This window comes from Thalassophryne amazonica, chromosome 7 (genome assembly GCF_902500255.1).
Source record: "Thalassophryne amazonica chromosome 7, fThaAma1.1, whole genome shotgun sequence".
In the NCBI taxonomy this organism is placed as follows: domain Eukaryota; kingdom Metazoa; phylum Chordata; class Actinopteri; order Batrachoidiformes; family Batrachoididae; genus Thalassophryne; species Thalassophryne amazonica.
In genome coordinates, this window is record NC_047109.1 from 105,633,501 (window position 1) to 105,647,387 (window position 13,887).

At 39.4% G+C, this 13,887-nt stretch overlaps 1 protein-coding gene across 3 annotated transcripts in view; it reads left to right on the forward strand.

Annotated features, from left to right (window-relative positions):
* Window positions 1–4,334, forward strand: part of cobl (cordon-bleu WH2 repeat protein) — a 166,016-nt gene extending 161,682 nt beyond the window's left edge. For all 3 annotated transcript variants that reach the window (XM_034175268.1, XM_034175267.1, XM_034175269.1), the window contains one exon: window positions 3,561–4,334. In XM_034175268.1, coding sequence (XP_034031159.1) covers window positions 3,561–3,659 — 99 coding nt within the window. In that variant the 3' untranslated portion in view covers window positions 3,660–4,334. The remainder of the gene's footprint in view (window positions 1–3,560) is intronic.
* The last annotated feature ends 9,553 nt before the right edge of the window (window positions 4,335–13,887 follow it).

The following is a 13,887-nucleotide window of genomic DNA, read 5'->3' on the forward strand; positions in this document are numbered from 1 at the left end:
AGTTCCATGTTAGCTGTTGCATTGTGTATTTTCTGGATATGGATTTTGGTTTTGTGATTCCTTCGTCAGATATGTTTTGTTATTCTTATGTGTTGTGTTTCTACTCACCTTCAGATGTCTGTTTTCAGTCGCCTTGTGTTTGTTTAATTGTCACATACATTTGTTATTCTAACTCCCTTATTTCACACACCTGCCGTTGATTAGTTCGTTTAGTATTTAAGCACTCTTCTGCCCTCTGTCAGTGTCGGTTCATTTCATTCTGTCATTTAATTTCCATTTACACGAGCACAAAGGCATGCCCTCACACACACACACCCCTTTGCCTGTGTTACAGATCAGCTGGACTTCAACAATAAATTTGCATGATTTCGGTGTGTTTCTGCTGCTGAAACCCAGAATGGGAGTGGCTGAAAGAAAGAAGAAAAAAAAAAACTTTGCACCTTGACTCAGCCAGTGTTACGTACATCCTCTTCCTGTTCCAGGACACAGACAGAGCTTCAGAATTTATAGAGCAAAAGAAAAATATAAGAAATGCTATTGATTAATTCATGCGCATGGCATAAATACTTCTGGCAGCATAGGAGCCAGTCATTGGAAAAGGCGAGGTGCTGGCTCACATGCATGTTTCTCTTTGAGCAATCAAAATCTGTTGTGTTCTCAATGTATTTCCAAGTTTACTATTATACACATAAAGACCCAATAACATCTTCTCTCACACAGGGTATTATTTTTTAAGATAAGATAAACTTTATTGTCCCTCTTGGGGAATTTGTCTTGGGACAAATTTCTCTTCTCAGTTCTCTGTGGAGAAATCTTAATTTGAAAATGACAAATTTACAGCTAACATTTAGCCCTCCGCAAATTGTCCCTCTCATCATGGACGCTGCCGAGACGTCACGGACAAGACCCTCTCCCAGCATGCATTGCGCCAATTGTAATTAGTGGATTTACGTCAGTTTGCATCTGCACTTTTTTCTTGTCTTATACGGAAGGATCTACTTTTTTTAAAACTTCATATTGTCTTGCGGCACGTTTGGTGAGTACACATTTCTTTTATTTGTGCTTGGAAATTATTTTGGGGGACTTTTTCATATGCCCGTTTGATTGAGTGGTGTCGCAATGAAAATCTACTGTCTTTCGCCTCCGGTACCATCGCAGGATATGGAGGCGAGACCCGCAAAGAATCCTAGTCATTAAAAATATATAAACCTCTCTCAGCGTCCATGGAGCTCTGGGGCTCTGATTGTCGAGATGTGCGGTGCTGTGGATTTTGCCGCAAGAAGTCTGTCCTTGCAGCAATAGGTGTACCGGCCGCTTCGAATTAAAACAGCGAGCGTAGCGGAGGCAGAGCGGGAGAGGAAGAGCGGTGCCCGCTGTCGATGTCGTTGCTGATCTGAGCACACAGATCTGTATCTCACATTCATTGCAGCTTACTTTTGGATGTTGAAACCAGGACGTGTATAAGTAACATTACTAACAGATAAAATCAATTTCAATGCGGGATCGGACTGAAGGCGGGAGCGTATCGTCTTGTCCCTGACGTCATGGAAATGATACGGCTGTGCAAACTGTTTTCACAGAGGGCTAAATTTTAGCTGCAAATTTGTCATTTTTAAACAAAGATTTCTCAGCTGAATTACAAATTTGGGCTTACAGATTTACTTTACTGCATTCACAAGGGTCTTATAAATACATATCAGCTATTTCTTTCTGAAATCTGACCACATTTATTTCAATGCAGGTCTACTTTAAAAACTACAGGACCTGCTATGATTTTTCTTGTGTTTTATGTTGTGTATTATATATTACCCTTGGCAATAATTATGGAATCACCAGCCTCAGAGGATGTTCATTCAGTTGTTTAATTTTGTAGAAAAAAGCAGATCACAGACATGACACAAAACTAAAGTCATTTCAAATGGCAACTTTCTGGCTTTAAGAAACACTATAAGAAATCAGGAAAAAAAATTGTGGCAGTCAGTAATGGTTACTTTTTTAGACCAAGCAGAGGGAAAAAAATATGGACTCACTCAATTCTGAGGAATAAATTATGGAATCACCCTGTAAATTTTCATCCCCAAAACTAACACCTGCATCAAATCAGATCTGCTCTGCATCTAAAAAGGAGTGATCACACCTTGGAGAGCTGTTGCACCAAGTGGACTGACATGAATCATGGCTCCAACACAAGAGATGTCAATTGAAACAAAGGAGAGGATTATCAAACTCTTAAGAGGGTAAATCATCACGCAATGTTACAAAAGATGTTGGTTATTCACAGTCAGCTGTGTCTAAACTCTGGACCAAATACAAACAACATGGGAAGGTTGTTAAAGGCAAACATACTGGTAGACCAAGGAAGACATCAAAGCGTCAAGACAGAAAACTTAAAGCAATATGTCTCAAAAATCGAAAATGCACAACAAAACAAATGAGGAACGAATGGGAGGAAACTGGAGTCAATGTCTGTGACCGAACTGTAAGAAACCGCCTACAGGAAATGGGATTTACATACAGAAAAGCTAAACAAAAGCCATCATTAACACCTAAACAGAAAAAAACAAGATTACAATGGGCTAAGGAAAAGCAATCATGGACTGTGGATGACTGGATGAAAGTCATATTCAGTGATGAATCTCAAATCTGCATTGGGCAAGGTGATGATGCTGGAACTTTTGTTTGGTGCCGTTCCAATGAGATTTATAAAGATGACTGCCTGAAGAGAACATGTAAATTTCCACAGTCATTGATGATATGGGGCTGCATGTCAGGTAAAGGCACTGGGGAGATGGCTGTCATTACATCATCAATAAATGCACAAGTTTACGTTGATATTTTGGACACTTTTCTTATCCCATCAATTGAAAGGATGTTTGGGGATGATGAACTCATTTTTCAAGATGATAATGCATCTTGCCATAGAGCAAAAACTGTGAAAACAAAAGACACATAGGGTCAATGTCATGACCTGCAAATAGTCCGGATCTTAATCCAATTGAAAATCTCGGGTGGAAGTTGAAGAAAATGGTCCATGACAAGGCTCCAACCTGCAAAGCTGATCTGGCAACAGCAATAAGAGAAAGTTGGAGCCAGATTGATGAAGAGTACTGTTTGTCACTCATTAAGTCCATGCCTCAGAGACTGCAAGCTGTTATAAAAGCCAGAGGTGGTGCAACAAAATACTAGTGACGTGTTGGAGCATTATTTTGTTTTTCATGATTCCATAATTTTTTCCTCAGAATTGAGTGATTACATATTTTTTTTTCCCTCTGCTTGGTCTAAAAAAGTAATTGTTACTGACTGCCACAATTTTTTTCCCTGATTTCTTATAGTGTTTCTTAAAGCCAGAAAGTTGCCATTTGAAATGACTTTAGTTTTGTGTCATGTCTGTGATCTGCTTTTTTTCTACAAAATTAAACAACTGAATGAACATCCTCCGAGGCCGGTGATTCCATACTTTTTGCCAGGGGTTGTATTATATATATTTTCTATATGTTAATTATTATTATAACTATGATTGCTGTTTACAAATATGATATGTTTGTGTCTGTTTTAACCAGGTCGCAGCTCCTACAAAGACTGTCCAGGTGAATGGCAGACTGGGGACAATCCAAGCAACCTCCTCAATCTACAAATCCCAGATTACCAGCAAAGAATAATTAGTGAAGCAGTTTATATATATTTTTTCCCTTTACATTTTGCTTATCAGCATTTGGGAAACTGGTTTTAGTTTCAAAAATATCTTAGAAATTTAGGGAAGTTTAATGCAGTTACACAACACGAACGTAAATCTAAAGAACATTGACTGCTAATCTGTGGCGTTAGTTAAAATTCAAAAGTTTACACACATTATTTTTGCTTATATTATCTACATGACCTAATTGAAGCATGTTGTTTAATAAGGTGATTGTTGTCAGCAACAGTAACACCTTAAATAAAGCTGTCAGAGGTGGAAGGTTCCACACATGCCAGATTTTAGTTTTCTGACAGCATGTTTGTCTTTGTCACAAATTTTTTTTTCAAAATTGCCATCTGCACTTCAACTGAGTAGTTAGAAATGGAATGTTATACAAAATGTGTGCCAATGAAGGAAAGTACAATATTTCAAAATTTGAAGTTTGAAGATTCATTCAGATCATATTTTTTTGTTGTTGTTCTGTTCTATTTGCTTTTACTACAGTCACGTTATGCCTTTTACTGCTGTTCAGTGTTATGTATATGATGTTTGATGAAAACTTGCTATATTTGGTGCAATAGGTAATATCTGATGGGTTTCCCAGATGTGGACTACTTAATATTTATTTATCAGATGATGATAATTAAAAGTATGGATAGTCCAATTATGTCATTTGCTTGCTTGTTTGTTTTTTGACAAAGTGTACTATTTTAGCCAGATCTGGTCTACAATGCCAATGGCTATCATTTGAGCGATGATTGACACGTGCCTTTTATCTCATTGCGTGTCAGTCTTGGCTTTGAGCAATCAGTTGTGCCGCTGTTTAAAATTTCTGGTCTTTGTCACTTTCTTGTTGCTGTGTTTCGGTGATCACGATTTGTAGCAATGCACCTTTGGTTTTCAGTCTGTTCATTTCCTGCAGACAGCATCTGGTACTATTTCCCCAAAAATGGGACAGAATTGGCACTTAACCATTTCTCCTGTCGAGGACAGAGCCTTTGATCTCCGTTATATTACATATACTGCATTGAAAAGCTTAATGTTGCCTTTAGTTTTCAAAACTCCTTCAAGTGTTGATGTTGGAATAGTTTAATGCCACCATTAAGAAAGATTATTTGACAAATCGAGTTATCATTAAGGTATTACAGTAATAACACTTCATAGGGGTTTCGTAACAAGTGTATAATGAGGTAAAATTCCTGAACTTTTTGTGGAATTTGTGTCGCCATTTAGAATTTTGGCAGAAATTACCCATTAACATGGTGGAAATCCCCAAAGATCTCGTGTTGTAGCCACAGAAAGTAAAAACAATGATACTACATGGATAATCACCGTGTGACACTACTGTGGTAGTAGTACTGCAGTATGTTGTTCATGCATTGTTCTTTCATACCTGCTCAGTATCGGAGCACCAATGAGCAGAAATGTCTTGTATCTCTATAGTGAAGCAGATACCATTTTACAGCAAAATTACGCAAATGCAGGTACTTGTACAAGCACCAAATTTGGCATGATGATTCTCAAGGTAGTACTTACCAAATTTGGATGATTGGTGCCTTGAAAATCCAAGATGGTGGCCATTTTCCAAAATGCAGTAGTTTCAAGAGATGAACACTTTCAAAATGTGTTGGCTGGAAACCATTAACACTAAATACAATAAACATCACTCTGATTTGCCACGTAAGCCAAATAAAGCACAATAAATACCATAAATAGCAAATTAAATATAATCTTAACAAAATAGAATTTGACATCAATATCATTTTAATTGAACAAACAGGAGCATTTACAATAAGTCATGTTGGTGGCTCTCTTGGAAAATGTTTGTGGTATGAAGTATACATATTTAATGGTTTTATGCAGTACATCCACACTGGAAAGAGGAAACAGAGCGAGCGTCCAGGTGTTAATTCTTTCTGCTGTGTCATGTGATATTGATCTGAGTGAGAAAAGGGAGTGTAATTTTGAGATTTACATATGTTTTGAATTGTATGTCGTTGTACAGTTGTGCTCAAATGTTTACATATTTTTTCAGAGAATATGAATAACACAAAAACATTTTTTTTACTTATGGTTAGTGGTTGTGTGAAGCCATTTATTGTCAGACAACTGTTTACTCTTCATAGTGACAGCAGAAACTACCAAAATGGCACTGATCAAAAGTTGACATACATTTAATACCATGTATTGCCCATTTTAACATCAATGCCAGTCCAAGTCTGTCCCATGTGCATCTTCTGGGCTGATAAGTGCAAATTTTCCTCCACGTTTTTTCTGATAACATGCTGCATTCATCCTACCATCAATTTTGAACAGGTTTCCTGTGCCTTTGTAGCTCACACATCCCAAAAACATCCACAGTAGGAAGGGTGTAGCATTCATCATAGGCCTTGTTGACTCCTCTCCAAATGTAACATTTATGGTTGTGGCCAAAAAGTTCAATTTTGGTCTCATTACTCCAAATGACTTTGTTCTCTGTGCTGTTTGGTGTATTGTAAGAGGGATACTTTGTGGCATTTGTGTAGTAATGGCTTTCTTCTGACGACTCGACCATACAGCCCATTTTTCTTCAAGTGCCTCCTTATTGTGCATCTTAAAACTGCCACACCACTTTTTTCCCCAGAGAGTCCTGTATTTCAGCTGAAATTATTTCTAGGTTTCTCTTTGCAACCTGAACAATTTTCCTGGTGAAGGTCTGGGCGATTTTGCTTGAGCTGCTGCCCCCGCAACCCGACTCCGGATAAAGTGGAAGAAAATGGATGGATGGATGGCAGTTCCTGAAATTTTAGTTGAATCCCTCATTTTCCAATTCTTAATGAGAGTTTGAACACTGCTGATTGGCATTCTCAGTCCCTTGGATATCTTTTTATATCCTTTTCCTGTTTTATACAGTCCAATTACTTTTTCTTAGACAATTCTTTTGCTTTCCCTATGACTCAGAAACAAGAAATGACGTTGCAGCCCTGGATGAAAGATGCAAGGGTCTGTCAGGAGCCCAGAAACTGACCTTTTATACACACACTGATTACAAGAAAACAGATCACAGGTGAGGATGGTTAACTTTTGTACCCATTCAAACCTGTTTGTTTCAGCTTCTGTGCATGTTGTCAGGCCAAAATTACCAGGGTATGTAAACCATTGATCAGTGATAGTTTCTGTTGTCATTATGATTTAAAAAGAGTAAACACAAAACACACTTGTTTGACAATAAATGGCTTCACACGACCACTAACCATGAGCAAAAAAAAAGTTTTATCATTCATATTCTCTGAAAAATGGCCAAAAAATCTAAAATTCTGCCAAGGTATGTAAACTTTGAGCACAACTATACTTTTTTCTTCCCATTGTTCTCGTTTATTTCAAAATAGCACAACAGGCACATGGTAGCGCCACTGTATATTTTGTAAAGATAAAAAGATTTAAAATAAGGTTTGTTGTAAGTTGCACATTTACTGTTCCACTAGTGTGATAATTTTATAAGCTGTTGCTTTTATGTTTTAAGTGCACATTGTTTTCAGGCAAGTTGCACAGATATTTTTGACTAATTTTTGATTCAATAAATAATTTTGTAATCAACCAACTTTGTGTGTTTCATTGACGAAATTAATTAATTACTGTAAGTGTTAACCATATCTCATTTAGTAATGGTGCCATTTGCATGGGTTTGTTGATTTGTGAGCGGTTAGTTAAAAAAAAAATCAGGGACAGCAGAATAGTAAAAATAGATAAAATTGCAAGATAGGGTATTCACCAAACCAGTTATCACAAAATGCTTTGAAAAATGTATTGTTCTCCACCCACCCTTTCAGTTAAAAGTAATGCCAAAGAATTTGTTCAGACAATATTGCAAAAATTAAGTTTCTTTTGTTTTTGTTTGTTTTTTCTCTTATCCCCCCATTCGATCTATGCCCTTGGAGAGGGATGCAGTGCTAAGTCTCATTTTAATTTTACAATATTTTGGGATTTTTATTTATTTAGACGTTTTTTGGCTGGGGGGGGGAATTTCTGATTATTAAATCTGTTTAGCTGAATTTACAATAAATAAATCAATTATCATTCAGCAGATAGTGTTCTCGAGCAGGTATGTCAGTGTTTGTAAGTATCCATAGTGTGATGCGATGACCTTTCATGCAGACATGCTAAATGGATAGTTTTGTGTTTTGTTTTTTTTTTTAAGGAGATTGAATTCAATGTACTGTGTCCAAGAGCATTCCTCCGAAGATATCTTCTCATGTTGGTGTATTGATTTTAGGAGATATTTATTTCTTGAACACTGCAAGTTTTCATTATATTTATATCTATGGACATCAGAAATTCACATATTCATAAATTCTGACCCATGAAGGGATCAAGTTGCTGGTTTGGGCAGGTAGGGGGGGATTATTAAGATCAGCTTTCCTGATGTTTTTGTCATTTTTATTATAAGACATCTGTGTACTCAAACATGCATGGTATTGATGTAAATGGCTTGTCCTATCAAATAACGTCACATTTTGATTTCAATGGGCATAGGATGACAAAAAAAACTTAATATTGAAATGTGGTATTTTGTGTTTTCAGAGGTATGAGCTGTAATTGCTGACCTGGTTTCACTACTCATTTGAAAATAATTCATCATTTTCTTTGAATCCTAATTCCAAAATGTTTAATTCGATGGCTGCACAAAGCTTGTCATGGAAACCCGATGTAGTTTGCCACCACCAACACTGCAGGTGTCCATCCTGTGATATGTTCTGTTGTCTTCATGAAATCTATTTTTCAACTTTTCTCTCTTTACCACACCATAGATGGATCACTGTTCCAGGCAGCAGCAGCTCGTGGTTCTGACTCATTGCTACACGGCAGCACAAAATGATTTCAACAGAACTTAACTTGCATTCCCGATTACTGACTGAAACACTTGCTCAGGAAAATCCTGTAATCCACGAGGCAGAGATGAAGACATGCTTTTGTTTGGAAGTTCTGAGAAATATAAGTTAAGTTTTACTTCATCATGTGTCCAAGTCACAGATCTTCCTCTGTTTGTGAGAGCCATTAACACCCACAAGGTATAAAAAGTGTATGAGTCATTTTAGGGGCCTTTCACAAGATGGACACTGTCTGTGAGGGTCCCAGGTCTGGTTTCTAACGTGACCTTGAATGAACTCAAAATGAGGAATACAATGGTTTGGTTTTTAGTAAGGGGCAGAATCTTGCATAAAAGAACTGGGTAGAAAAAGCACACAGCCGGCGTTCTGTCAAATTGTGCATCTCGTCGCATAAATCGACAGTTCAGCATCCCAACAATATTGCGCAGTTGCATTCAGGACAGGAATGGCATCTCGTCAGAACTTGTTGACCCCCAAAATGTAAATCTGCAAACCATGAATTCGCCCACTAATAGGGAACGTGCAGGAGCCTAACTCGCGTGCAAGTCGAGGAATGGCACGAAGCCCCGTGGCGCAATGAAAGTGAGAGGTGTTCAGTCATAATCCCATAGATGGTAGCTTCACACCACTGGCTCCTCAGCCAAGCACATATACGAAATTGTGAAGAAATTCACATTTTGAGAGATGTGTTCGGGTTTCTGGAGATTTTTTTTTTCCCAAATTTTGCAATTCACAGTTTGCAGCTGATTCACATTTTGGGGATTAACAAAGTGTCCCCAAGGTTGAAGGAGTGGTGATTGGAGTGGACTTCAACAGATTTTGGTGTAGGGAACAAATGACAAGGAAGTAATGGATAGATATCTCAAGGAGAGAAATGTGGAAGGGCAGATAGTGGTATATTTTGCCAAAAGGATGGAAATGGCTGCCATGAATACTTATTTTACCAAGAAGGAGGAGGAGGAGCACAGGGTGATTTATAAGGGTAAAGTGTACACAGATGAACTATGTCCTATGTTGGCGATGCATCCTACAAGAAATTGGAGACCAAGGTGGTGGCAGGGGAGAGCATAGGTAGACCGCATCGTATAGTGGTTTGTTGGATTGAAAATGAAGAAGAGCATAGGTAGACCGCATCGTATAGTCGTTTGTTGGATTGAAAATGAAGAAGACAACGGTAGTGAGCCGAACCAAGGATCAGATTGTGGAACCTGAAGGAGGAAGACTTGTGTGACATTCAGGTAAGAGGTGAGGCGGACACTGGTTGGAGATAGTGATTTTGGACAACTGGAAAAGTACTGCAGATGTGGTGAGGGAGACTGGTAGGGAGGTACTGGGTGTGACATCTGGACAGAAGGAAGACAAAGTGACTGTTTTAGAATGAAGATGTTCAGAAAAGTGTAAGGAGAAAGAGTTTGAAAAGGAACTGGGATACTCAAATGAACATAGAAAGGATACAAGGACATGCGGCATAGGGTGCAATGAGGCAAAGGCGAGCATATAGCAAGCTGTACATGAAGTTGAACTAAGGAAATAGCAAAGGATTTGTAAAGATTGGACAAACGGGCCGAATTGGAAAAGATGTGCAGCAGGTTAAGGTGATACAGGATGCAGATGATGTATTGACAAGTGAGAGTGTATTGAGAAGGTGGAGGGAGCACTGAGAAGCTGATGAAGAAAATGACAGTGGATGATGTAGAGAGAGTAAATCAAGAAGTGCAGCAGTTTAGTAAGGATGACGTGCGGAAAGCTATGAAGAGTGGAAAGGCAGTTGGTCCAGATGACATTCCAGTAGAGTCATGGGAGGAGAGATGGCATTGAAGTTGTGAAGCGGATTGTTTAATAAAATCTTGTAAAGTGAGAGGATGCCTGAGGAGTGGAGAAAAATTGCATTTGTTCTGATGTTTAAGAACAAGGCAGATGTGCAGAGATGCATTAACTACAGAGGTTTGTTCAGCCACAGCATGAAGTTATTGGAAAGAGTGGAAGGTAGACTTAAATAGGTGAAGATCTGGGAGCAGCAATATGGTGCACAGTAGGAATGATAGATGCATTCAAGGTGGAGGTGGAACTACAGCAAGGATTGGTTCTGAGCCCTTTCTTGTTTGCAGTGGTGATGGACGAGCTCAGAAATAGTCTTCATGGGCTATGATGTTTGCAGATAACATTATGATCTATAGTGAGAGAGCAGACTGAGACTAGCCTGGAGAGGTGATGTTATGCTCTGGAGAGAAGGGGAATGAAAGTCAGTGGGAGCAAGACTAAGCATGTGTGTGAATGATGGGGAGCCTGGTGGAATAGTACAGTTACAAGGAGTGGAGATGCAGAAGGTAGATGAGTTTGAATACTTAGGTTCAACTATCCAAAGTAAAGGAGAGTGTTGAATAGGTGTAGAAGAGAGGACAGGCATGGTGGAGCAAGGTGGCAGCAAGTGGTTTGTGACACAGGGGTACCTGCAAGACTGAAAGGAAAAGTTTACAAGATGGTAATGAGATGAGCTACACTTCTCAACATTGCACCCAGCGAATCAAAACTTCACACATTCTCAAGAAATCTGGTTTATGACAATGCAAAAGATGAAGAATTGCCCTACTTTTCCTGGGTCATGCTCAGAACCCTCATACTTTCATTTTAAGTTGTAGTTCTGGTCAGACATTTACATACACTTAGACATGAATGTCAAATTTAGGCTTTCAATTTAGTTTTAACAAATTTGTTTTGCCTCACAGCAACAAGGTCGTGGGATCGTTTCCCACCTGGTCCTTTCTGGGTCGAGTTTGCATGTTGCATGAGTTTCACTGTCTTTCTTTATGTGACCCAGCATTAGACTGGTGTCTTGTCCAAGTGATTGAGTTGCTCATGCCCCATGACTGCTGGGATGGGCTTCGGTGACCTTGATTGGAGTAACTGGGTATAGAAAAAGAATGTTCTTTTTCTAACTGCATTTTGTTTTCTTAAAAAAAAAAAAAAATCAAGAATTTGGTGCACTGAAATCAACATGGGATCAAAATTATACACTGGATTAAAAATGTATACATACAGCACTTCTTAGATTTGGTTGAATGTCCTTGTGTATTTTTTATGTTGACCAGATGCTTGAGAGAATAGAATAGAATAGAAACTTTATTGTCATTGCACATACAACAAAACTTGTCCTCTAGATTTAAGCCATCCTAATTACTGTTATAGACAATCTAACCACTAGGAACAGCGGGCAGCCACAGTCCAGCACTTGGGGACCAACTCCAGATGTAAACGCTGTCTTGGTCAGGGGCAGAGAAAGCAGCCGACCCTAAATAAGCATGTTTTTGATTGTGGGAGGAAACCGGAGTGCCCGGAGGAAACCCACGCAGACACAGGGAGAACATGCAAACTCCACACAGAAAGGCCGGGGATCGATACCACGACCTTCTTGCTGTGAGGCATGAGTGCTAACCACTAAATCACCGTGCCACCGCCAGAGATCCATAAACAAGCTTTTGGAAGCATTCTGGTTGGATATTTGAGGAGTATCCTCATCAGAATTACTGTATTTTCCGGAGTATGCACCAGAGTATAAATTGTAGTACTTTCCACACCAGTAAGAAAAAAAACTGTTTGGAAATTACTGCCGTTTGAGTTGAAATAAATTTCTTGGCTTTCTAGTTTGTGCCTGACTTTTAGGGAATAACCCTGTTGTGTCTAATAATTTGCAGACGTTCATGCTGGTTATACGTCGCAAATCTAGCTTTACTGGCGACGCGTAAGAGGAGCTGGTAAAAAGGGGTTCTACGGCAATGCGTAAGAGGTAAAACCGCTATTTACGACAGTATATATACGACATGAAATCATCAGACACAAGGGGGTTATTCCCATTCTAATTCAATTCCATCCTTTGCACGGTTTATTTTTCTGGTGTAACTCGGTCAGCGAGGCTTACCGTCGAGCCGAGGCAGCGTCGCTCCAACAGCGGTCAGGGAGCGGAGTAATCCATCAAATGTGAAAATCCATCCAATCCATCAATTGTGAAATGGTAATTCTGTATCAGAATCCACATCAATACTTTTGTATGGTAGCTTAAATTCACCTATTTCGGCGGCGGCACGCGACTTTCTCTCACTCTCAGCTAACAGCGCTAACAGCTAGCAGCGCACAGCCGGTGTTCTATCAAATTGTGTGTCTCATTGCATAAATCGACCGTTCCGCGTCTCGACAATATTTCGCGCGCATGCGCAGTTGCACAGAGGACAGGAATTACATTCGACAGGATTGACATCTCGTCAGAACACTGGTCAGGGTGTGGAGTAAAACATCCAAATGTGAAATGGTTGAATATTTTGCCACCGTTACCCTAATATTATATGGTCTGAAATCTCACACGATTAACCAATCAGATTCACGGAAAAAATGTAATTGGATTAGAATTAACAGTAAATGTACTGCACTTTTATTTGAAGCAGATGTTCAACTGCACATTGGAAGTAACCTGAGGCAGGTTAAGGTCTGATGGGACTCTGTGGTCACATGTCCGCCTTTCTAACCTCATCTAGACTATTACTTTCCTAAGACTAATTTCCAGGTTCAAACATCTGTCCATACTGGACACACACAAACCAAGACAATCTCATACTTACCAAGAGAGAATCATTTATTTATTTGTCTCAACTTGCTCCCCCCACACCCCCACACCCACCTGCCCCTGGTTGTATGCTGGGCGGGGACCACAGCGGATCCCATGCAGATCCACAATGAAATATGGCACAAATTTATAATGCAACTCAAGTTCTTCTTGGAGAAACCTGCTCACTGCTCCTGGTGTTCTCAAGCTTTTGCCAAGCAACGTATTAATTAGGACCTGGTTTGCTTCACTCCTGAAATCTCACAGGATCATGTGTGTGCACAGAGCACGGTGGCAGTGGCTAACTACGGCCCCTTATCACTGACAGAAAGTGAAGCCACATGGAAATACACTTTTAATCATCTCAATCTTCATGACAAATGTTGCTTTTTGTTTGAGCTCAGTGGTGTTCCCAAATAAAATGGATCTTGCTGGATGTTTGTGGTCTGGTGTTAAGTATTTTCCTGACCAGTGCAGATTTATGTTAAGCTGTGTTTCAGTGGAATATGTCGAAGAGGTCAATCTTGGCGATCTCGGTTGCTCTGGCCATAGAGAGCTGTAAAATCTGGCACAACCACAGGCTCTCTTGTGGGTCAAACTCATGCTCATTCGACAGGCATTTTAATCTGCCTTACAAATTTCTGAAGGGCGTGTACGCGTGGGTGAATGTGTGGGCGTATGTGTGGGTGTATGACTGAGTTTTATTTTTGTCGTGTGTACGCATGTGTGCCTGAACGTCTGCCTGTGTT